Below are 26,387 nucleotides of genomic sequence, written 5' to 3'. Positions count from 1 at the left end.
AAAGAAAAGAAAGTAACTGATTAATAAATTAACAAAAATATTTTACAGGTTATCAGAACTTAAGAGATCATAGACAGGCTGTACATCTATCCAAACTTCCAGCTACAAAGTTCAGAATAAAATGTAACCATTTGCCAGCTGCGCATATAATTCAGTGAGGAGGAGTTGGTTCCATTACAGGGATCGTGGTTCTCCTTGCAAGGTCAGACAGGGGGGTTTACCAAGCCAGATAACTCTCTTCTTCACATTCTCAGAACAATCAAAATTATGCATCTCACTCACTCTGGAGAAATTTTAACTTGCATTGGTATACTAATGACTTAAAATCACAGCAATTGTAATTATTTGGTAGTGAACAGCTGGTCATAGGTCTCCCATTATTTCTTTAAGTTGCTGGATATTAAGTTTATTTTAATTATACACTTTCCATCCAGAAAAAGAAATCTCATTTCTACACTGTATAGGAAAGGGGTGCTACTAACACTTAGTTTGCTGGTGAGAATTGGCCATCGGCCCTGGGAAGATTTTCGTGAGCATGAATTCATCAAGAAAGTATCAACATAAAAGTTTGTCTTGTTCTGAATTATTTATTATAAAGATATTCGATTCATCAAACAGAAGCTCCATTAGCAAGGAAATATTAATGACTCAGATTTCTGATGTAATTTTTAAAACATCTTGGCAAAGGAAGAGGATCTAGCGCAGATGTTAAATTTTAGCTTGAATTCACAAGCGAGGAAAAAAAAAAGTTTGAGAAATCCAGTTAGGCTAAGTCAGAAGGTTCAATGTTCATGTTAACTGAAAATAGAAATTAAAGTGACCTATAACTTGATAACGCGATATTCTGAGGTTGAGAGAGTTCGGAAAAGGTCTGTTAAATCCAAACAGATAACGTGCAAAAGGAAAATCTGGACGATTCAGGGCATTGCAGAGAACAACGGAAATGCCATCAAAAATGACTGACTTTATAATTATAATAAGTTAGGCAAGAACACAATTGCTACCTGATACTTTTCAATATAAACTACACAGCTGCTGAGACAGTGTCTTCCTTTGCCTGTTTACTATTGAGAACTCATCTGGAGTGCAGTTTTCTAGCACCACCCCACTGACATTCATGCAGAGTGTCAGGAGTGAGGAGCAATCATTGTCCACTCTGCACAAATTTGCAAGACACTCTCAAACTCTTCAATTCAGCATACAAGGAACTTAGCAAAGTCAAAGGGCTGTGAAAACAAACCGCTTATCCAGTCAACCAAATATTCCACCTCCCATACATTGAGACACACTTTGGAATATATCGAGCACTTTCCATACCTTGGGAGCTACTTCTCTCAAAAGCCCATCACTGGTCAGAAGATGCAATATTGTAAAGGCTGACAGTTCATCCAGACAATACCAGCAAGTGTTTAACTAATATCTAAATATCTACCCAACTCAACAACACAGCATTTGTTGTCACCACATATATGCACCAAGACCTGGACAGCACATAAGCGATGCGCAAGAGTGCAAGAGAAAAAGTCCATCAAGAATATCTCTATCATATCTTCCAATCCTCCAGTTAAACATCTGAACAAATGCTACCGCTCTTCTGGATGTCATCCTCAAGCATTCAGACGTAACATCCTGCAAAATAAACATTGGTGGACTGGACGGAATGTCCCGACAGCTGCCAAACATCTTCCCTGCCAGGTCCTGGTTTTGTAACTTAAATAACCTACAATCCACAAGAGGCCAAAGAAAATACTTCAAAGCACACTGAAGCTCTCACAGAATCACATAAGAATTGGTCATTAATGACCGCGTGGAACTGGTTACCATCTTTGAGTGATTATGACATGTCCATTAAACTTTAAGATACAACGTCATTATGACGATGCAGAGGAGCAGCGAGAGGAATGCAAATCCTGCACTGAAATTCCACTATCTTTGGGGACTTGCTTCCTAGTGTGGTCAAGGAGCTGCAGTTCAAGAGTCGGCCTGGTCCATTTAGAAAAGACCCACAGCAGAAACTTACAATGGAGTAGACATCATTCTCAAGTTGAAGGACAGCCAATGATTATAATTTGGAAGTTGTGAATAAGTTTATACAAGTCCACAAGGGGCTCTTCTGGTGCAGTGGTAGTTTTCCTACCTCTAGGAAAAAAAAAAAGAGGTCTGGGTTTAAGTCTACATACAATAACATCTCTGAACAAGTTGATTAGACAATACTCACTGAGGTTAAGCAAAATAAAAGCAAGTGAAACAGAATTAATGTATTAGTTCAGAGTCCTAATACGTCTTCATCGGATCTCATGTCTCCAAAAAAGATCATTTTGGCTGGAGATGTTAAATCTGTTTCTCTCCGCAGATGCTGTCTGGCCTACTGCATATTTCCGCATTATTTTATTTCAGATTTCCAGAATTAGCAATATTTTCATTATTTTGTTTTAAATAAGTGATGCAGGATGGATTCCATAAGGCACAGAAAAGTGGGCCATTCAGCCAGTCCCATCATTCAATGCGGTCATTACTCAACTGATAATTCACACCTACACTTTTCTGCTGTTTTCCTACACCAGCGATTCCTTTACCTGATTAAAAACCTTTGTCAGTCTTGAATATTCTTAATGACCTAGCCTCTAAAGCCCATTGTGATAAACAATTTGCCAGATTCACCAGTTGCAGAGGAAATTCCTCCTCACCTGTGTTAAATGGTTGACCCTATTTTGAGATTATATCCCTAGACGCTCCATAAGGGAAACAATGACTCTCCGTTTACCCTATCAAACACCGACCCCCACCCCCACCCCAAGTATCCTATAAGATCTTCCTTCATTCTTCTCAACTCTAATGAGCTGAAACCAAACCTATGCAACCTCTCCTCATATGAAAATCCCTCCATTTCCAGGATCAACTCGGCAATTCTTAAACAGATGAGACCATCAACAGCTTCCAAAGCTAGCACATCTTTCTTAGATAAACGAGACTGAAACTGCTTACCTATTCTGTAGTCTGACTAGTGCCTTATATAGTTTTAGCAAGGCCAATAGTCCATTTGCCTTCCCTATTACCTGCTGAATTTCTTTCAGTGTCATTGGGTCAAGTGTATCTACATCAACTGGACTGCAGCAGTTCAAGGCAGCAACTTACACCACTTTATCAAAGGCAACCAGGGATCACTCAGCCAGTGATGCCCACATTCCATAAGTGAAAGCATGAAAAGTTAAAATTCCTTTCTGCTGCAGTTTTCTGCAGTCTTTCTCCTTTAAATACTTTTCAGTTCTTCTATTCATCCGTCAAAAAGTGAACACCCTCATATTTTCCCACAATATGTTCCAAATACCAAGTTTTCACCCACTCACTCACTAACTTGTCTATATCCCTCTGTAGGCTCTGTCACCCTCATTGCTCGCGTTCCCACTTGTATTTGTTATCTGCATAACTTGGTAATAGCACATTCACTTCTCCCATCTGAGTTATTAATATATATTACAAATAACTGCGGCCCCAACACTGATCACTTTAGCAGTCCACTAATTACAGTTGCCAATTTGAAAATGCTCCCCTTTATTCCAACTGTGCGTCAATTTAACTATGCGTTAAAATTCTGCAAAATATTAAAGTAAATTTCTTTACAAAATTCTGGTTCTTAATTGCTCAAATGTGAATTCCCCATAGAAAATCCACTTGTGAAGCAGCTGAGTCTTAATATTCCCACATTGTGAATGTACAAAAATGCAGTAAAGTTAAACTGATGTTTACAATTATCTATAAAGTATTTAGGTGTGGGTCCATTAAATAGGATAATTTCAAATACTTTTGCTCCAGCAAGATTAATTCACGGCTAGACTGTCACCAATTTTTTAAAATTGAGATATTTATATTTAAATATGCATATTTTTATATGAAGGCTTAGAACGTTAGGTGGTTTTGGAAAGTTAAACTGATGCACAAGAAATACAACAAGTGTGTTCAAAAGTACCACCTATAAACCAGGAAAGAAAAGATAAGACAGCTATTGATAATAATTGGCAGCAATATACTCCAGAAAAAACAGCAAGCAATGATATTCATTACAGCAAGTTACCTGATTTATATAGGAAGGAAGTCTTTTATTTAAAATCCAACTGTTGCAATTAACACAAAGCTTACCAGTGATCAAGGATAGAAAGGTTTACTTGCTAAATAGTTGCATAATCGTGGCATTGAAGATCATTCACCTAGTCTTATACTATTCAGCAAAACACTGGAGTCATGATTCAGACAGAACTACTGACAAGGCCAATTGATGCTGCTAAAAATGGAAGTTTGTTGGGCTTGCGTTCAACCTGAATCTGATTAATATAGCTCTTTTAATACTGCATATTACAATGTAGCACTGAACTGTAACACAGTGTAACCATAATTAATAACTGCAACTGTCCAGTAACACGTGTCTGGGAGCTATTTAGTATTTGGCTACCCCAGACAAGTCAAAACTTGATGAGTAATTCAGCTTTCCTGGTGACAGATTGGAAATAGAATTATAAAAATAGGCAACACTGAATCCTGGTTACACAAATCCCCAAACAATTTTCCCATATATATTGGAGGAGAGTAGAAGCATCCCTGAAGCCTCTGGCTATGCACATAACATATTGGGATTCTAACAAGTTCCCTAAAACTGTCTCCCAACCCCAATCATCAGCCATTATACTGAGTTATGCGACTCCTAAGTTATTGCCTTTTTGGTAAATTTTATATTGGTGTGGCTGCTCAGTCATAAATTTGATGATGGTTTTCCCCTTGCATTGGTATTCTTGAAAATTATCCTGATGCGTGGAAGATGGAAAGCTTTGGAAAAAATCTGTTGTTTATATTAATATTCAAATTCTGTACTGCCAAACAGCTATATATGGATTCATCCTAATTTGAGAAACACTTCAAGCTTTCGGAAGGAACACAGATTTAATTCGAACACGGTTTAATGTACTGTTCTGAAATACAAACAATGCTCAAGGAACTCAATTTCTGAATCTAAGACGTAACAGGAAGATGTAATATACTAGGGCAGATGAGTTAAGCTTTTGGCCACGCCAAATTTACTGAACTTACTTTGGATATAATAAAACTTGCAAAGCACTTTCCATTTTATATTACGTCGCGTTATACAGGTGCTATTATAAACTACAGGTTAAAGAAATTTTTTTACTTCAACTTAGAAGTCAGTTTCTTTCTGAGGAAATAGCTACAAGAGGCTGAGTAATCCACATAAATTAGTTATTCTTTAAATCAATATGGTTAAGAGCCTCCATGAGACGCAAAAAATGACAAATGTTATCTTATCTGTTAGTTGTTGGAATATGAAATAAGCATACGGAAAAGACTTACTGCAATTAAAATCAAAAACCAAATCTACTCTGCTGCACTGAAGGCAACAACTGAATGACTGGCTTCAAAAAAAAAATCACATGAATCTTTATCAGAAGTTTGTAACAAGTGATACTGAGCTGAAGTTAAGTACGTTTCAAAAACTAAAATGGATAATGAACTTGCATGTCGATTTTAGCTTTAGTTCAGCTACATTTCATTCCAAGTCAAGGCCTTACAGATTCCAACCTATGTTAACTTTAGACATTGGTTCTTCTTCCTGAGGAGGAATGAATATGGATATTATGCAAAACTTGTGTAGCTTACAAAAATACATGCACTAAGTCCATTTCATGTATGTTTATTTTATTAGAAACAGACTGATACCACATGCTGTTGAGTTCTTCAGTTTGTTTTACTAAACACTCCTTTAGGTGTGACGATCATTAGTTAAGCACTACTAAAGCAAAATTATAATGCACTGCCTTTCTAGTTGCACCAGAAAAAGTATGACAAGGTTCAGATAATGACATTTGTGTGCTGAAACATGAAAGTGCCATTGATTAAAAACAGTGCGTGGTACCTGCAGCATCAGCAAAAGATGGCATCAGTCTGTCCCTAAAATGATCAGTGTTAGGGCCAGAACCTGCATAAATCAGAAAGTACAATGCAGTAAGGAAAATACAAAAATAAAGCCATACGTATAGCCTGAAGATACAGATGAATCAGCATGGAATATAAAGCCGATAGAGCCACAACAGTGTTTCTGGGCCATTTCAAATGTCAACATGAAGGATTTTCAATTGCAAATGCATATAATGGTGTACCTGAAGCTATAGAGGAAACCAATGACCTTTTTTCATGACACAGCTTCTCCTAGACTTGCCTCTGTTGCTACCAGAGAGAGACATAGATTCCTAACAACCTAATTACTATACAAAAATAAATTTCTACAAAGCCTAAAACAATACATTTTTAAAAAATTCTTCTTTCATAAAATTTGACAGAAGAAACAAATGTCAACAGAAGTGTACAAAGTTGACAGAATGAAATTAAGAATCATTGGACTGTTGAAAAAAATGGTTCATTAGTGGCAAATTTCTTTTTACCAAAATGAAATAATTGGTAAAAGAACTCAAAATCAATTTTCCATTAAAGGACAGACTGAGAAAAGAGTTAAATATAGTCACATTTGCACTGTGCTACTCCAAGTATATATTCCAGACAGTTAAATTTACATTAACAAAACATTTAGGGTTAGAACCTTTGTAGTTCTCATTTACCAATTTTAAATATCCAGTAAAGCAGTATGCTTAATATCCAAACTAGCTTTACTAAAATGCAGTACGTTGCTTCAGTAATTTGTACAGCATTATACCTTAATTCGTAATCATACACAAGTTTACAATTATCATTCCTAAGAATTTAAAGTAAGACCATACAGTTTAGAATTTTAGCATGTTTTATTCTGGCATTTAAACTAACTTCACAATGAAAGCTAGATTGAATCATGGAAATGAATAGCATGGCTGGAAACAAGGGAGGGAACAACAGAGAAACAGTCTGAATATACTCAGAATTTGCCTTTACAAATTTCCATTCATACTGTGGTCAAAAACATCAAAAAATCAATAGGCCAATGAAAGTAGTAAAATAAAAAGTTACTCACCACTGCTCCCCACCCCTAAAAAAAATTCTTGCACACACTTGACCGATTCACATTTCCAGGTAAGGTACAAAGGATCATGACATTCCAATGTGCTTTACTTATATTTCACTGAATGTCCCTCTGTTAACACAGACTTTGCACAATCTAACAGCAAATGTAATAAAAAGCTCACAAAAAGCTCATTCCATTCAATTTTCATGCCAATGTACGTTGGAGAGAAGGGCACATGACTCAAAAAAAAAGATAAAATAATGTGAACATATTGGAAAGAGTGCAGAAGCGATTTACAAGAATGGTTCCAGGGATGAGAAACTTCAGTCATGAGGATAGACTGAAGAAGTTGTGACTATGCTCCTTGAAGAGAGGGCAGAGGGGAGATTTGATACAGCTTCAAAATCATAAGTGGGTTGGATAAAGTAGATAGGAAGAAGCTGTTCCTATTTGTAAAAGGAAAAAGAATGAGGAAGTGATGTTCAAATAAAGCAAGGGTGATGCAAGAAAAAAAAATATTTTCACACAGTGATCAGTTAAGAGTATAGAATGTAATGCTTGGAAATAAGGTGGAAGCAGATTCAATTCAGGAATTCAAGGTGGTACCAGATGATTTTTTGGATTGGGGAGCGCGGGGCATGGGAAAGGTGGAAGTTTGGAACTGGTCACAGAACTGGTGCAGGTACAATGGCCAAGTAGTCTCCTTCTGCACTAACAATTCTGGCATTCGGTGAAAATATTGAGATGCACACGCGACCCCACTCTCAATCCATAGATGCTCTTAACTGCCTCAATCGTCTAAAATATTGAAGCGCTCCTAATTGATCACACAAACATTATGAAACATTATTAACAAACCAGGACTGTGCCAAATAGCTGGAACTGAATCTGGATTTCCTCAAAAGCCTAAGTTCAGGCAAACTCATGGTCCACTAGTCCAGAAAATGAGACCAATGATTGAGAAATGAGTGCATTAACTTAAATAGTATTAACATAAAAATCTACAGTTTCAACAAGTCGATTTACATTGCCACATGCACATTTCCAAAAAAGTTGTAAAATAACATCTGTATACTTCATGTGTTAACATATTGAGAAATCAGGTGGACTTAGTACTGTAAAGATCAGAATAAGGTTCGATAACCAGAATTCAGCCGAGTTGGGAACCAATGAATTTATATCTTAAGCTGCTCCTTTGATTTAGTCAAAAAGGTAAGAAAGATTGGAAGGAAAAAAAACAGAAAGAATCAACTGACTTGAACTAATATAGCACTTTTCATAGCCACATGATATCCCAAGATTGTTCCACAACATAGTGAAATACCACTGAAGTATAGCCACTGCTGTTTGGATGTGGAAGGTAATTTGCATCTTCTATGAAACAGCAACAGATCACTTAAACAAACATGCAAATTTGTCAGTTTAAATGCAGGCATGATACAAAATACAAAAATTAGAATGATTACTATATTCATTTTGGTTCTCCAACTCTGTTGGCTTATTGGTGGTCTTCAGTCTGACATCATGAATATTTTAAAATTAGCAATATACATTGACAAACTTAAGTTACCTAGAAGACAATGGTAAAACCAGTGTTGGATATGCTGAAATTTTTGATCCATGACAGGATAGTACTAAAGCAGAGCACAAAAGTTATAAAATTCAGCGCAATAATAAGGTCGTATAGTTGATATGTAAATAAAACTCATTATTTCTTTTCCTCTGTCAATTACTACTTAATTCACTTATGGTGTTTAGAAAAAAGAAGAAATAATGAAATAGAACCCCATTTTATTCCAGCAGGCATCTTATATCAAAATCTAAGGAACAAGTAATACACTGGCTATTTTAAAACTCCGTGAGAGGGTAGACAGAATACAGAGACAAAATATTTGATTTTAAAGGTCTCTCTGCACATTGGCGGTGTGAAAGTTAATCAACTCAAGTTGGAATTGAATACAATACCTGTTAACTTACCACAAATTACCAACGAACACGGCTGATGACGAATGTCAAAAAGATAGGCAACATGCGTACTATCACTTGACAAAAAGTAGTGATTAACCTCCCTCTCAAATTTCTACACTGATATATCTTGTACCAAGACAGCTTTGGGGCAGGAGGGGGTATTCTTACCTGTCAGGTTTAATCTCTGTACATTGGATTCACTTTGCTCATTAACCAGTAGATCTGATCTAGGAGAAAAATGTGATTATATTAGACTAAATAAAACTCTGAACCAAGTTAGTTACTGAAGAAATAGAAACTGGATTTTTCAGTCTCAACCAATAGATTAAACATAAATCTAACATTTTCTATTAACTATTCCTTTTTTTTTTTAAAAATTCTAATGATACTCTACTCTAAACTTTAAAGTTACAACATCAAAATGGTTTACTCAGAGTATGTACTGCACAATGAGTGATATGCTGTGCCATAATCAGCTTCCCAAAAAAATGAATTTAGTGATCAAGACTTAGAAATAGTAACATTAACAAAGTTATTTAAATTTTAATTAAGTAGTCAACACGCCTGCAGCAAGTTGGGATGCACACGTGGCACGAGCAACATAAACAATTCTCGAGACTGGGTGCACTTTGAAGCATAAATCTCCTAATGGACAGTTTACACATTTAGGGGTTTTAAGTGCTCCAATATGACTAATTAAAAATGGCTGTCCACTGTGAAGCACATTTAGTGGAATGCAGCACTTGCCTGAAGCTCATTCACCAACACCTCACTATTTTTATTGGAACAAGGAAGGTGTGATCCAAATTGTGCTGCTTTGACAGAACTTTCAAAAAAAATTAAGTTCAATCAACACAAAGTCTAAAATTCAGTAATTCCAACTCAAAAGTGCTACTATTGAAAAAAAACCTAAACCAACCTTTTAATAACAAACTTAACCCGATCACTTGCTTGTAGGATCTTCTCTAGCCTAGGAATACCATACCAAGAAGGGCTTCTGAATGGAATGTTGTCAGGTAAGCCCTCGACATAGAGCTCTTTAGGGTGCGATTCAAATTTGCGATACGGCACAATCATTGCTTGTGTTTGTCCCATGGCTTCAGCTGTGAGCAAGGGAAACATCAGAATTCCAGTAAATCAACAACTTGCACTAGTCACAGCCTGCCAACTCAAAATGACCCATTCATTTCTATTCTCTGTCCATTAAACAACTCGGACTCATGCCAGTATATTCCTTCAAATCCCCTGCACTCTGAATTTTGTTTACTAACTTCATGTGGTACTTTATCAAAAGCTTTCTGGAATGTAAGTAGATTGGTCCTCTGGTAACTGTTCTGCTAATTACATCCTGCGGGGAAAAAACTCTAGTGGGTTAGTTAAATGCGATTTTCCCCTTTATAATTCAGTTGTTGATCTGTCCAATTCTACCCTTATTTCTTAAGTTCTCGTTATCAGGTCTTTCATTATACAGATGAGCATTTTCTCTCCGGCTGATGAAAGGCTAACAGAGCTGCAGTTTCAGATTACACTTGTCACCTTTCAATTTGCAGAAACCAAACCAGAGAGTCTAAAGAATGCTGAAAGATGACCACCAATTAATCCATTATTTCTATAACCACTTTTTTCAATATCCTAGGGTGTAGATCATCAGGACCAGAGGACTTATCTACTTTAAGTCCCATTATTTTTTTCTGGTGCTTTTTAAAAATGTAACATTAATATTTTGCAATGTCTCATTTACACAAATCCCTAGATTTGCCATTATTTGAGGTTTTTAGTGATTTCTTCGATGAGAAGGGACACAAAGTATTTGTTTAGTATCTCTGCCATTTCCTTATGCCCCACTAAATTATCCTGAGTCCAACTGCAATGGGCCCACTTTTGTTTTGCTACTCAGTTCCTTTTTACATAACCATTAAAAATTGAGTGTAGTAGTTTAAATGTTTCAGACTAGTTTATAGCTATTTCCCTTATTATTCTTTGGTCATCCCTTCTAGAATTTTAAAATCTTCCAAACCCTCAGGCATTTTTCAAGCAACTTAATAGACCTCTTCCTTCAATCGAATATAATCCCTGATTTGTTTTGTTACCCAAAGTTGGAACACATTCTTTACTGGGATTTTGTAAGCAATAAAAATGTATTTTTTGCTTAAATGTTATCCATTACCTGCCTACAGAGTTACCTTTTAACAGTTTCCCAACCTATCAAAGCTAAATTTGCCCTCATACCTTCAGTTTCCTTTGTTTAGATTCAAGACTGTAGTTTTGATTGAACTAAATTTCAAACACAGGAGAAAATTCTGTAATAATCTGATCATGCTTTCTTAAAAGTTCCTTTACAAGATTATTGATCATCCTTTTTCATTGCACAATACAAGATTTAAATTAAAAGTTCATGAAGGACTTCAAATGATCATTATTTATTGCAGCAATTTATGCTATTTCATGACTAATTTTTTTGAAAAGCCAAATAAAAGAAAGCAGGGCAGTCTTTTTATGAAATTCTTCAGAACCAGTAGAAAGATGTAAAATTGTTCCTTTTTCCAAACTCTGAACATCAGGATCAACGCATGTGTCAAGTCAGCAAATTAACTTTGTAAAGATGAACAATTACTTTCATGACAGCACAGACTAAAACTCAACAAAAACTTAAGAAAAAAATACCATATTTCTTGCTGAAAAGTTCTTCAACCATTCTCCTTAGTTTAGTGATTCGGGTATTCCACTCTTCTTTTGCTGCAAAATGAAAATATTTTGAACTCTCTAAACATATGTAATCTTATTGGTGAATAATTTCCAAGGTTAGTCTCTCAGAAAAATGAAATACCAGGGAGCACAAATCTTAAACAAGCATACCACGTATTCTGGGAAGATACATAAGTCTAAGAAGACTTGGAATATTAACAGAATACTACCAAGGAATCAGGTTTTCAGCTGCATTGAGAGCACAGAAAGCTGGTCTTGTTCTGCTTTAAGTACCCAAATCCAACAGGTCTTAGAGTAAATAAGTAGAAAGTGATTCTAGTGGCAGAACTCTAACTAAAGACAAAGCTTAAAAACAACTGACAAAAGAACCAGATATTAGATTAAAAAATTAGTATTTTTAAGGAGACATTTTTAATACCATAAATTACATTGGTCTGAAATGCACTACTTGAAATAGATTAATGAATAAATTACTTTTAAAAAGGAAATGGATAAATACTTGAGGGAAAAATATGTACAAGGTTGGGGGGGGTACTAATTGGTCAGTTATTTCACAGATCTGGGAATGATACATAAATGGATTTCTTCTGGGCTACATTAGTCGACAGGTCAAAACTGTTATCTAAAAGAAAACTTCTGAAACCAGAGCACAGGCCCAAGGGGCAGAAGAGTCTAGTCATAGATGGGGCTGGCGATGTTGCTGCGCGTGGTAACTGGTGGAGGTTCTTAGGTACATTTGTAGTGAAAAGGCGATGGTCATTAACGTAACCTGATGTTTGTAAGTGAGCAGTCATTGAAAGAACTGCAGGACTGTGTGTGGGTAGAAAGCAGACAAGGGGATAAAAGTTGTGATTGATTAAACAGGTTTAGTAGGACAGGTGAAGGCTGAAAAGGGAGTTGACTGATTGATTTATTGTCACGTGGCAAAGTACAGTGAAAAGCTTTGTTTACGAGCAGTACAGGCAGATCATAGTAAGCAAGGTTGGACAGATCAAAAGACTTAGAGGTATACAAGTTACATTACACAGGGCATGCGCTAGGAAAGATGAACATTTGCAAGATCAGCATTTTTTGAGGCTAGAGAGTCCATTCAACAGTCTAACAACGGCCAGGAAACAGCAGTTCCTGAACCTGCTTGTTCAGGCATCTTTATCTTCTGCCTGACGGAGAGGCTGTAGGAGATCATTACCAGGGTGTGACAGGTCTTTGATTATGTTGGCAGCCCTTCCATGGCAGCGAGCAGTGTAAATGGAGTCCATAGATGGAAGGATGGCTTCCGTGATGGTCTGTGCTGTGCATACCACTTTCTGTAGGGAGAGCAGTTGCCGCACCAGGTTATTATGCAACTGGACAGTATGCTTTCAATTGTGTATCTGGAGAAGTTGGGTGAGGGTCCTTTTAGACATACCAAATTTCCTGAGCTGCCAGAGGAAGAGGCATTGTTGTGCCTTCTTGACCGTCACATCAACATGGGACGTCCAGGACAGATTGTCGGTTATCGTCACTCTGAGGAACTTGATGATCTCCACCCTCTCAACCTCATTTCCATTGATGTAGATGGGGGCATGTTCTCCTCCTTTCTTTCTGACGTCAGTGATCAGTTCTTTAGCTTTGCCGACATTGAGAGGTTGTTCTCATCGCGCCATGTCACCAAGCTCTCTATCACCCTTCTGAACTGACTCACTGTTGTTAGATATCCGTCCCACTACAGTAGTGTCGGCAGCAAATTTGTAGATGGCGTTCATTCAGAATATGGCATGGGTGTGCGGGGAGTACTGAAGAGAGCGAAGGATGCATCCCTGGGGGCCTCCAATGTTGAGTGTTATTTTGGAGGAAGTGCTGTTATCTATCCTCACTGATTGCGATCTGAGAGTCAGAAAGCGGAGGTCAGAGACGAGACCAAGGTCATGGAGTTCTTAAATCAGGCTGGAGGGGATAATGGTGTTGAAGGCAGAGCTGTAGTCCATCAGCAGGAGTCTGATCTAGGTGTCTTTGTTGTCTAGATGTTCCAGAGATGAGCTAGGGATATGGCATCCGCTGTAGACTTGTTACGTCAGTAGGCAAATTGAGGGGATCGAGGCTGGAGTTGATGTGATCCATGACCAGCCTCTTGAAGCACTTCATGATTACTGAGGTCAGAGCCACTGGGCGGTAGTCACTAAGGCACACTGCAGGTGCTTTCTTAGGTACACAAATGATATTGTCTTCTTGAAGCAGGTGGGGACTTCAGCTTGTAGGAGGGAGAGTCTGCAAAGGGAGGCGATGGCCTAGCGGTACTATTGCTAGACTATTACTCCAGAAACTCAGCTTATATTCTGGGGCCCGGGTTCAAATCCTGATCCAGCAGATGGAATTAAGAATCTACTAATGACAATGAAACCATTGACGATTGTTGGAAAAATCCATCTGGATCACTAAACATCTTCCGGAAATGAAATCTGTTGTCCTCTCCTGGTCTGGCCTACATGTGACTCCAAATCCACAGCAGTGTGGTTGACTCTTAACTGCCCTCTGAAATGGTCTAGCAAGCCACTCAGTTGTATCAATTGTTACAAATTCTCAACAAAGAACCGAAAATGGATGGACCACCTGGCATCAACCAGAAACGGCCCTGTTGACCCTGCAAAGTCCTCTTTACAAACATCTAGGGCCTCGTGCTAAAATTGGTAGAACTGTCTCAAGCAACAACCTGACAGTCATACTCACTAGAAAATGCCCCAGACACTACCGTTACTATCCCTGGTTATGTCCTGACCCGGGGAGGTGGCAGCACAGTGGATTATAGTCAGGAGGGAGATGCCCTGGCAGTCCTCAACACTGGCTCCATATGCCATAAAATCTACGGCTTCAGATTAAACACAGGCAAGGAAACCTGCTGATTACCAGACACCATCGCCATCTCTTGATAAAGTACTCCATCTTGAACAACACTTGGAGGAAGTACTGAGGGTGGCAAGGGTGTAAAATGCACTCTGGGTGTGGGACTTCAATGTTTACCATCAAGAGTGGCTTGGCAGCAGTACTACTGATTGAGCTGTTGGGGTCCTAAAGGACATAGCTGCAAAAATGGGATCTGCGGCTGGCAGTGAGGGAATCAAGAAGGAAAAACATTCTTGACCTCATTGTTACCAATCTGCCAACTCAGGTGCATCTATCCATGACAGCATCAGTAAGAGTGACCACTCAGTGGAGGAGGCGACTCCATAAATATCCACAATCCTCAAATGATGAGGAAGCCCAACATGTCAGTGCAAAAGATGAGGCTGAAGTATTCAGCTCGAAATGCAGAGTGGATGATCTAGGTCACCCTCCTCCAGTGTTGCCAGCATGACAGATACTAGTTCAACCAATTCGATTCACTCCATGTGATATCAAGGAACGGTAGGCAGCAGTGGATACTGCAAAGCTATGGGGCTTAACGTTCTGGCAATAGCTCCGAAGACACGTGCTCCTCTAGCCAAGCCGTTCCAGTCCACCTTGACTTATCTAAACAACAATGTGGAAAATTACTCAGGTATGTTCTGATTCACGACTGATTACCTCCCCATCAGTCTACTCTCGATCATCAGTAAAGTGATAGAAGTTATCAACAGTGCTATGAAGCAGTACGTGCTCAGCAATAACCTAGGTGACACTCCGTTTGGGTTTTACCAGGGCCGCTCACTTCCTGACCCCATTACAGCCTTGATCCAAACATGGACAAAAGAGCTGAATTCTAGAGTGGAGGTATAAGATATGTGGCCTTGATGTCAAGGCCACATTCGATCCAGTGTGGCAGCAAGGAGACCCTTGCAGAACTGAAATCAATGAATATCGGGGCAAACTTTCCATTGGTTGGACTTATACGTGGCACTTATGAAGATGGTTACGGTTATTGGAGGTTAGTTATCTCAGCTCCAGGACATCTCTGCAGGAGATCCTGCTTCAAATGACCTTCCCTCCACCATAAGGTTAGAAGTGGGGATGTTCACCGATGATCGCACAATATTCAGCACCATTTGCGACTTCTGGTATACTGAAGCAGTCCTTGTTCAAATACAACAAGGATCTGAACAATAATCGAGGCTTGGGGTGACAAGGAGCAAGTAACATGTGCACCACACAAATGCCAGGCAATGACCATTTCCAATAAGAGACAACGTAACTACTGCCCCTTGAAATTCATCGAATGGTGTTACCATCCCCCACCATCAACATCCATATGCATCAACTTCCTCCAACACTGACATTAAATAGCATTGTACTACTTTCGAGATGCACTGCAGAAATTCAAAGATTCTTAGACCTTCCAAACCCATGACTACTTCCATCTAGAAGAACAAGGGCAGTGAATACATGGGAACACCAGCCTCTGCAAATTTGCCTCTAAGCCACTCACTGTCCTGATTTGAACATATATTGCTGTTCCTTCACTGCAGCTGGGTCAAAATCTTGGAATTCACTTCCTAAAGTCATTATGGGTCAATCTATAGCATGTGGACTGCAGGAGTTCAGGGCAGCTCACCTGCAGCGTAAGGGCAACTAGGGATGTGAAATAAATACTGGCCAGTCAACAAAGCCCACATTCCACGAGTGAATTTTTAAAAAAATGGACAATCCCATTTGCACATCTTCAGCAGGTGGTGGAAACCACTTATGCAGGTGAAGTGTGTGTTTAGGAAGAAAGGAACGAGGAGTTAAAAGATCTCCAGAGGATAAATAGTTGATAAAGTTCTAGAAAATCAAATTTTTAAAAAAAACTCTACCTAGTTCTTGTGAAGATAAAAGATGTCAGGAGCTGATGTTAAACACCAACAACGTCAACTGCCATCAATTATCTGCACTATCTTTATTGGTTTTAATTTCGAGTGCTTACCTCCTGGGACAGTTTTGTCTGGAGCTGTTTCTTCCTGCTCAGTTGCTAACAGTTCTGGTCTAGTAAAAGGACAAAAATATAAACAAAATTGATTTCCAACACACTTGTAAAAGTATCTTTCGTTAAGTGCATGATACCTGCAACAGTTGATGATTAAGTAATTGAGGAATCTCAGTAATTTGTTCTACAAGAACATCCGGTCTGACCATCAATAGTGACCAGACGAAATGACACCTTTACAATTACTTCAGTAGAAATGTGAATTCCTTTAAAAACAAATAGTTTAATATGTTAGAAATTTGTTAATTATGTTTCGAAACAAACACATGCATGGAAAACAAATGTTTAGTTTAACAAATCACTGTGAACATACAAATAAAAACTCAACTGGAGCTAAGGCAACACAATGACAGAAGGTCAAGACTACAAATTTCCACACACTGAGCTGCCAACTTTAATTCCGTCACTATCAAAACAAGTAGAAACTGGGGCATCAAACAAACCATTCTGTAATTTATCTCCTCTGACACAGGAAAGGTGCTTCTCCCAAGGTTACTGTATCAATTCTGGAAACTGATGAGATTGAAGGCCGATTAATTCCCAAAGCCTAATAATCTATGTCCCTGAGTACTTAAGTGCCCATAGAAACAGGAGTCATCTTCCAAGATCCTTTAGACTCTGGATCAGTTCCCGCAGATTGGAATGTAGCTAATGTAACTCCACAATTTACAAAAGGAGATCAAGAGAAAACAGGGAGATAGATCAGAAAGTCTGATGCCAGTTGTGGATAAGATGCTAGAATCCATGATCAAGGATTTGATAGCAAAACATTTAGAAGACAATGGTAGGATCAAACACAGTCAACATGGATTTTAAAAAGAGAAATCTTGCTTGACAAATCTACCGAGGGGAGCCAGTGGATGTGGTTTATGTGGACTTTCAGAAGGCGTCCAACAAAGTCCCACGTAAGACATTAAAGCGTAAAAGTAAAGTGAATGGCATTGTGTATTGAGGATAGAAAACTGGTTAGCAGACAGGAAACAAAGAGAAGGAATAAATGGGCTTTTTTCTGAATGGCAGGCAGTGACGAGAGGGGTACCGCAGGGATCGGTATTAGGACCCCAGTTATTCACATTAGTGATTTATATGAGGGAACTAAATGTAATATCACAAAATTTGCAGATGACACAAAGCTAGGTGGAAGGGAATGTGTGAAGAGGATGCAGAGATGTTGCAGTATGAATTGGACAGGTTGAGCAAGTGGGCAAATGCATGGCAGATGCAGTATAATGTGGAAAGATGAGGTTATCCACTTTGGCAGCAAAAATAGCAGGCCTTATTTGAATGGAGTAAATTGAGAGATGGGAAATGTTTAAATGAGACCTGGATGTCCTTATGCACTAGTTGCTGAAAGTAAGCAAGCAGGTGCAGAAGGCAGTGGAGGCAGCAACTTGTATGCTGGCCTTCATAACAAAAGGATTTGCATACAGGAACAAAAGTGCCTTGCTGCAATTATACAGAGTATTGTTGAGGCCACATGCGGAATGTTGTGTGCAGTTTTGGCCTCCTTATCTAACAAAGGATGTTCTTGCTACAGGGAGAATAGTGAAAGTTCAGCCATTTGTTTCCTGGGATGGCAGGATTTACGTATGAGGGGAAATGTATTTGGCTAGGATTGTACTCACTGGAGAGCGAAAGCGAGGGCACAGGGGCAAGGCTGCGTTATCTGATAGTGGTGATGTCCGACAGGTTAGAAGCAGGAAGGGAGTTTGTGGAATTCACAACCAGAGAGTGTGGTTAAGTCCAAAACATTACGTCTTCTCAAGGAGGAGGTAGATGCAAGGAATATAGTGAGAGGGCAGGATTAGGGTACTGAGTTTGATGATCAACCGTGACCATAATGAATAACGGAGCAGGCTCAATGGGTCAAATAGCCTACTCCTGTTCCTATGATACTGAAGGGAAAAAAATGCATTTGCTACTTTTTGTACCTACATAATTATTATATATTTTATACACACAATATATTCCTAAAATACCTGAATTCAAAATTGCGACAACCAACTAATTAACTATCTTTTACTGATGGATCAGTGCTATAATCCCACTAAATTTAATAAAAAAGCAAATACAGCAGTAAAGCAATCAAATTAATTGACTTCCACTTGATGCACACTGCAGTGTAACCTGGAAGTCAAACATTAGTCAGTGCTAAACATGCAACATCACAAGTCAGACACAGAAATATTAGAACGGAGCCATAGCTGATACTTGATCAAACATTTCCTTGAAAGGAAAGAGTATGACATTCACATTAGCTGTTCTTTGTCTTATATTTCACATTTTGGACAGCAATCAAAAAAATGGCAAATCCCTTCTCATGAGGATATCATGGCCAGCACAGAGTTATCGACAACAAGACCCACTTTAGATGCTAGATAGGTCCATTTGCTGAAAGTCTGTAGGTACAATTCAGTAAGCATTAATATCATGCATGATCTACTAACCCTTGTAAACAAGAATATTATTAGAACTTCAACAAGTCAAAATTCCTCTATTAGATGGTGATATCAAAATATATACAAACACAAACTCCAAAATCTTAGTTCAATTTTCATTTTCTAAATCCAAATGAAATTCTTGACATTATGGAGATATTACCATAACAAAATTAGATCTTTTCCCTCACATCCAACCACAAAATCATACTGTCGACCCTGCAGCTGACAATGAACTTACTCAAAAGCAGCGTTTTAATAATTTCATAACAGAGATTATAGTTTAGAGTCATTGAAATTTAGCAGTCACTTCTGGGATTTTTAACCTCAATTAATGATGCTATTGGGTCGGAAGTTGTTTCTATCATTAACAAACCTCGATAATCATATACTACTACTTAAATGAAAATTCCAAGCCAAGTGCCACAATTCACCTTGCTGCTTTTCACTTAAGAACCGAGACTCATTTTACTGTATAGATGTCACATGACAGATCCAAAGACTACAAGAAGAAACTTTAGAAGATCCAACACACTACACTTGCTTGTGTCCTGATTTATGCATTAAAAATGACTAAAAGCCAAGACCATCAAAATGGGTAATTAATTGGAACAAAAACATACTTTTTTATAACGAATTTTATCCGATCTTTTGCTAGTAGGATCCTCTCCAACCTTGGAATGCCATAAGTGGATGGCCGTCTAAATGGAATGCCTTCAGGTAAACCATCAACACAAAGGTCTTCAGAGTTGGACTGAAAGAGTGGATATGGGATCACAACTGGTCCAGTAGCGAGAGTGGCTTGAGCTAAAAGTTTACAGAGTAATGTTAGCTCTAGGTGATATATTTACTGATTTACAATGGCTCCATACAATATCTTCTAATTCCTAACGCTTCACTTCGCAATATAAAGCGTAAAGTACAAGAGAACATCTGTTTTGAATGTGAAGAGAAATATTAATAAGTTGTGGAATTCACTGCATTCTTCTGGAGCAACATCACTCTCAAGACAGCACCTTTCAGGGAAACCCTCTGATACACATTGTAGCACGAGGTTTATTTTCGGAACCCTACCAGTAGTCATGCTGTACAAAAGAACATGTTTCTTTCCTAAATAACTTGATACACTTCAAACTAATTTAATAAAGCAAGTGCACTTGCAGCAAGTTGTCCTGAAGCTAAGTATAAACAGTGCATAAAGATTTTACACTATATAAAAGATGTTCTTTAAAAGATAAAGAAAGCTATTTTTAAACAATTCCAATACAGAAAATGCAGTTAACCATTTAGAAAGCAAAAGAAATATTGTACAGCCAAAACCACCGTTTATATCAGGATAGAAAGATGTTTCTTAGACACAACATCCTCAGGAGGTTACAATCATACAATCTTAAAGCACAGAAGGAAGAAACGTGAGCAATCATTGTCAATTCTCTATAGAGTTTCAAATAGTCCCATTCTCCAGTTCGTTTTTCATAGTCCTGAGTATTTCCTACAAGTACAAGTACAAGTACAAGTACAAGTACAAGTACAAGTACAAGTACAAGTACAAGTACAAGTACAAGGCCAATTCTCTTTTGACCAGAAAAGATTAATCAACTTCTCGCACACTTCTGTGCTGTTCTATGCAACTCACATCATCACTGCCATCTAGGTGCTTTTCAACACCTTTTGGTGACCCAAATCCTTCACTATTTCTGCATTTCTTGGTTTCCTCAATTTACCTTCTGTTCCTTTTTCATCCCCAACCCTTCAACTCCATCAAAACTATCTAGCCATCTCCACTCTTATATATATTGGTTCAATGCTCCTTAATTCTCACATTCAAGCCTCAATCCATTTAAATAATTATTCCAAATCTTTGAAGCTTAGTCTGTGAAATTTAACACTAGCAAAATCTAGTGCTTACCTAAACCTGAACATCTTTTGTCTATCTAGAAAGGGAACATCTAATTTATGACGACTATGGAAATAACAATTTTCATGCTGTAATATTATCAGAGCAAACAATAACTTCTGGAAAAAACAGATAATTCAGTTTGAAATCTATGTACCTAAATCAGCTCATATTCTGCTCCATGTCCTACCTGTGGAAAACATAATCCCAAGACACTATGAATAATCACTTAATCTGCATGCTACAAACATTGCAGAACTTTTTAAAATATGTCTAAAATCACAAGGAGTTTCATAAAAATGATTTATTTGAACCAAAAACTGCCCAACCATTGAGCTTATTCTCACAATTAACATATAACTGGATCTCAAATGAAATCACATCAACCTAAAGGATGTCTTTTCCATTTGTAAAACATACTGATCTGAATCATTTTGCGTAACTGTCCAAAACTCAATGCACTGTAAGATTTCACTAGGGACACATTTGACAGATTTAAAACAACAAGTACGAGATTTAAAGACATCCAAGGGCTGACCGGCTCTTTCATATCATACAACAAACAACAAAAAAACACAAGTAGTACTAATTTGTGCTTTTGAAAAATGACATTTGTTCAGTCAGCTTAATGGTACACACTGTTTAGCACTGCACAATTAAAGTTAAAATAGTTACCATATTTGCTTTCAAAAAGATCTTCAACTTGTTTTCTCAACTCAGTAATTCTGGCATTCCATTGCTCTGCATTTTAAGAAAGTAAGTTTTCAAATTCATGAAATTGGTTCATAAAAACAAAGCATTACTGACTGTAAACAGTGCTCAACAACACATTTATAAATCAGATCTACTGGTAAATTTAGACAGTACAACAGTAACTATAGAAGGCAATTAATATACAAGGAATTCCTTAATCCAGAGTTCACTAATTGCCAGTTATGAGCAACAACAGCAGCAAAGTGGAGATAGAGTAAATCTACAAATAACTTTAAAACATATTTGCTCAAAGTCTGGTCCCAACATTAACACACATGGTAGCAACAAATCTAATTTCTCAATACGAAATAGCAAAACATTGTAAAATCTAAAATTATAATCGCACATCTTCCAAGTTAAAACTTTAAGGCCCAAGTGCAATCATTATTTCTTACCCGATAGAGGATTCATTGAACATTAGAAATAGAGGTTGTTATAAACCAACTCACGCAACAAAAAGTTTCCTTTGGCAAGCTACTACAGTAAGTCCTCACTTAAAGTTGTAGTTGCGTTCCTTAAAATCATGACTGTGTGAAACAACTTTAAGTGAATCAGAGATTCCCACAGGAATTAAGATTTAAAAATAAAGTTTGGTTTTCTCAGATGAGATATCCAAAAGAACTCAAATTGAAATACTGTACTGTATGTGTGCAGTACAATGCATTCCTAGCTGAAATAGCTTGTAAAAATAAATCACTAAATATAAAAGGCATACTGTATAAATGCAAAGTAGATAACACTTACCAGTCTCCTCTTAGGCAGTCTCAGGTTCAGGGATGACTTTGGTTTGATGGATTCTGAGATGGCTGAAAAGTCCAATGCACACACAAGTGGCAGATGCTGCTATATGTGGAGGTGTTGCTTGGAGGGTCAGTTAACAAGCTGTTGGGAAGTTTGTGCACTCACTCTGCAATTTTAATTTTGACACTACACGTTCCCTAAGTCGTCTCTCGGCGCTCAGTACCTTCTTGTACGAACCTTCCCCACATTGTTCAGATCCAACATTGACTGATCAAAGATGCTTTCAAGGCATCCCTAAAGTGCATCACTGGAAGCGGTTTGAGTAATTAATGCCTCAAGGCTGGGCATGTTGGCTTTGTAGAAGACCTGGCTGTTGAACCAACTTTCTTGCCACTGGATTTGGTGCATCTTTCAAAAGGCAGAACTGCTGCAGGTTGTCCTAGTATCATAAACAGAGATGCCAATATCACTACTACTCAGCGAATCATAACCTTAGTCTCAGATTTGAGATCCTAGTCCTCAAATGCTCTTATCCTCAGTCAGCCAAAGACTGAGTTGGCACATAGACAATAAAGTACATCACCACTGGCAATGCCTGCCTTCTTCAAGGGGGAGCTTCAAATTTATGAAGGATGATCTCAAAATCAAAAAGTAGGTGGTGCTGTACTACACGAGTTGGATGGAGGAATGTTTTCTAGGTATTCGTCATGGAAGTTTTTTCTCATGTGCTGTGTGCACAGACATGAGGGTTTTCTGCACACAGAAACTCAATGACTGAAGTTGGAGTGACCTTGGTTTTAAATTTAAGATGACAGGTTGAACAGCCAGGTCTTGATTGAGTTAATGAGATGAAGAGCCAGGATTTTCAGCAGCTTTGAAAAATTTATTCAAGGAGTGCTGGACGGTTTTCTTTTTCTTCTGACGATAGATCTCTTTGTAGCAGTTAATGCCATCATTGATCGCCCTGTTCACTTTGGCACTGCGCTCTCTGTTTGGGTCATCCTCTGTGAAAATGTCCATTGCCTCTTCCATGATTTGGAAAGCTCTAGACAATCGTTTCGTTGACAAAATTTGAGGGAGTGGTGTTTCAATGTGGTCTTCCTCTTCAGCTCGTTGACTCTCTAGCTGCATCAAGTCTTCATTGGACAATTCCTCTCCATGTGACTCGAGCAATTCCACCACGTCAGCTTCATCCACTTCATCAAAACCAACAGCCCTTGCCAAAGCAATGATTTCACGCTGAATTTCAGGGACAGTATCATGAGATCCTCCTTGATCGCTGACACACTCTGGCCATACCTTTTGCCATACACTGTTCAGACACGATGACGTGACTTCATCCCATGAATCAGCAATATTGTTGATGCCTTCAAGGATGTTGTACCCACGCCAAAATTCCCTGACAGATGGTGCATTCTCACCATCTATTTCATAGATGAGCTGGGAGAAAGTACGGCGTAAGTAGTAGGCTTTGAATGTTGCTACTGCTCCCTGAAGCATAGGCTGTAGCAATGGAGCCGTATTGGGAGGTAGGAAAATCACCTTCACATTTTCAGACAAGTCATCAAGATTGATAGGATGACCTGGGCAATTATCCAAGAGGAGCAGTATTTTAAATGCAAGGTTTTCTCTGGCGCAATATTCCCTCCAGGCTGGAATGGCATAGAGGGAGAACCATTCTTGAAAGAGTGCCCCTGTCATCCAGGCTTTCTTGTTTGAACGCCAAATGACAGGATGTTCTTTGGAATGACCCCTCAAAGCCCTCGGTGTCTCAGACTGGTACACCACTAAGGGTTTAAACTTGAAATCTCCTGAAGCATTACCGCCAAGCAGAACAGTCAGGCGATCTTTGGCAGCTTTAAATCCTGGTGCCGTTTTCTCCTCTCTGGAGATGTACGTGCTCTGTGGCATACGTTTCCAATAAAGCCCGGTTTCATCAACATTGAAGACTTGTTTTGGTGAATAGCCACCTTCTTCAATGATTTTCTTCAAATAGATGGAAAATTCACTGGCTGCTTCTGCATTTGCACCAACCACTTCACCAGTCACTTTAATACTATGCAGATAGGAACGTTTCTTGAAACGTTCGAACCATCCACGACTAGCATTGAAACTTTCTGACTGAGAATTCTCACCCTGCTCATTCTGTAGATCATCATAAAGGCTTTTAGCTTTTGCTTGGATGACCATCAAACTAAGGGGCACCTGGCGCTGGTTTTGGTCTTCAATCCATACTGCCAGGAGTCTTTCCATGTTCTCCATGATGCTGCTTCTTGTTCGACTTACCCTGCCAGCACTTAAAGGTGTAACACTTTGGGCACTTTGTTTGATTTTGTCAGCATTGCCACGGATTGTTCTGACTGTCGTAGGGGGTAGTCCAAGTTCTCTACCAATATCGACTGCTCGTTCTCCAGCCTCAAGCCGTTTTAAAACCTCCAATTTCATTGCTAGGGTGATAGTTTTCCTTGTTTTCTTAGCAGCAGCAGACTCACTACCATCACTTGCTGGGCGTTTCTGACTCATGTTTAGGGGTGATTCTAAGGGATTGAAGCACTAAATCACAAGCCTGAAACAATCTCAAAAGGACTTTAATATGGCTTCTCTGCCTCACCTTCAGCAAATGCGTCTCATCGGCTTTAAATTGGCCTCTGTCTCACCTGCTGTACAGTTGACTACAGGCCAGGCTTGGGATTCCAAAATTAATCAGAAGATTGCAGAGTCAGGCTCCTGAAGGGTAAGTACTGCACCTTGTATTTTTCACTCAAAGCCCCAAGACAAGGAAAGCAATTTTACCTCTGTACAATAGTAAAATGTCTCTCTCTCTCTCACACACAGATTTTAAAACAGCCTCTCTGACTCACCCAATGTAAAGTTCCACAGCGGGCATACTTGGGACGGAGTCAAGAAATGGGCTTTTCTACTCAAAGATGAGCAGTTCAGGTTTCAATATCACCCTTGCAATAAAAAAAAATTCAGCTGCTTTAGATATTTTTCACTAAGAACTTTGCTGGAGGTTACTTGTGTGAAAACAAAATCACTGCTCCATCATGAGTAATGAAACGCCTTCTTCTCACACTTGCTCTAAAATGGTGCCAATCGGGTCACATGACCTGACGTCACACCAACTCAAAATGACGCTAATACGGAAGTCAAGACACTAAAATGGAATACCACCCCTCTACTGCGCAATGTTAAATTGGAACGACTTAAAATGGGGCAACTTAAAGCGGGGACTTACTGTACCAACTATAATGACAATGGAAAGCCAAATTGCCAAGACCATGAAACAGTACAAGTAACATACAACCCATATGGACTTTGTCAATGGTCACTGCACATCAAATCAATCTGTTAAAAGTCATTCATTATTTTAAAATATTTTTGGATAGGCTATTCAGGGGGTTTTGAAAATCCAAATCGAGTGAAAATGTATTCACACGTAAGCCTATAAAATACGTAAGTTAATTTCTAGATTATTAATGAAGTTGACTACCAGATAAATGAAATCCAACAGGCCTCTGGTGACTTGTCTCTTGATTGTCTTGCAATTGAAGGCAATATTTTCAGGTGAAGAAGTCACTATCAACTCACCAAAATTAAACTCCCTACTTTTCCGTTTCACCATGGTCCCAGCATCTGTTGGCTGTACAGTATTCCTTGGCCGTTTATTTGGTGGAAAATATTCATCATCTGAAAACAAAAAATAATTGTATGAACTTTGTTTTTAACCTTATCCATGGAATTAAATTTAAAAAAGTAGACACTTCATATTCATCTGAATAGGGACAGCCTTTATACACCTGAAGGTCTGATCTATACTGTACTTTTACTGATACATTCACATATTGATTCAATTCTGGAATCCAATGTGTAAGTACCATCATGTGGTGATCATTTTTGACTTGTTTAAAAGTGATTCCAAGGAACTGAGGCAAACAATCACAGCCTTAATATAACAATATCATGATACAGAAT

At 38.4% G+C, this 26,387-nt stretch overlaps 1 protein-coding gene across 8 annotated transcripts in view; it reads right to left on the bottom strand.

The window, feature by feature from the left end:
- The window catches only part of LOC109928685 (general transcription factor II-I-like), a 141,438-nt gene that overhangs the window by 34,984 nt on the left and 80,067 nt on the right, over positions 1 to 26,387 (bottom strand). For 6 of the 8 annotated variants that reach the window (XM_048612434.1, XM_048612435.1, XM_048612440.1 and 3 more), the window contains 8 exons: positions 26,004 to 26,102; positions 21,594 to 21,659; positions 19,645 to 19,828; positions 16,524 to 16,582; positions 11,627 to 11,698; positions 9,882 to 10,065; positions 9,131 to 9,189; positions 5,918 to 5,980 (listed from right to left, as the gene is read on the bottom strand). In XM_048612434.1, coding sequence (XP_048468391.1) covers positions 5,918 to 5,980; positions 9,131 to 9,189; positions 9,882 to 10,065; positions 11,627 to 11,698; positions 16,524 to 16,582; positions 19,645 to 19,828; positions 21,594 to 21,659; positions 26,004 to 26,102 — 786 coding nt within the window. Of the gene's footprint in view, positions 1 to 5,917; positions 5,981 to 9,130; positions 9,190 to 9,881; positions 10,066 to 11,626; positions 11,699 to 16,523; positions 16,583 to 19,644; positions 19,829 to 21,593; positions 21,660 to 22,415; positions 24,950 to 26,003; positions 26,103 to 26,387 lie in introns of those variants that run through there. The other 2 variants (XM_048612438.1, XR_007264808.1) reach the window with 2 other exon arrangements.

This window comes from Rhincodon typus, chromosome 26 (assembly GCF_021869965.1).
Source record: "Rhincodon typus isolate 14 chromosome 26, sRhiTyp1.1, whole genome shotgun sequence".
NCBI classification, from domain to species: domain Eukaryota; kingdom Metazoa; phylum Chordata; class Chondrichthyes; order Orectolobiformes; family Rhincodontidae; genus Rhincodon; species Rhincodon typus.
The sequence above is the reverse complement of the archived record's forward strand: the minus strand, read 5'-3'. Positions and strand labels throughout refer to the sequence as shown.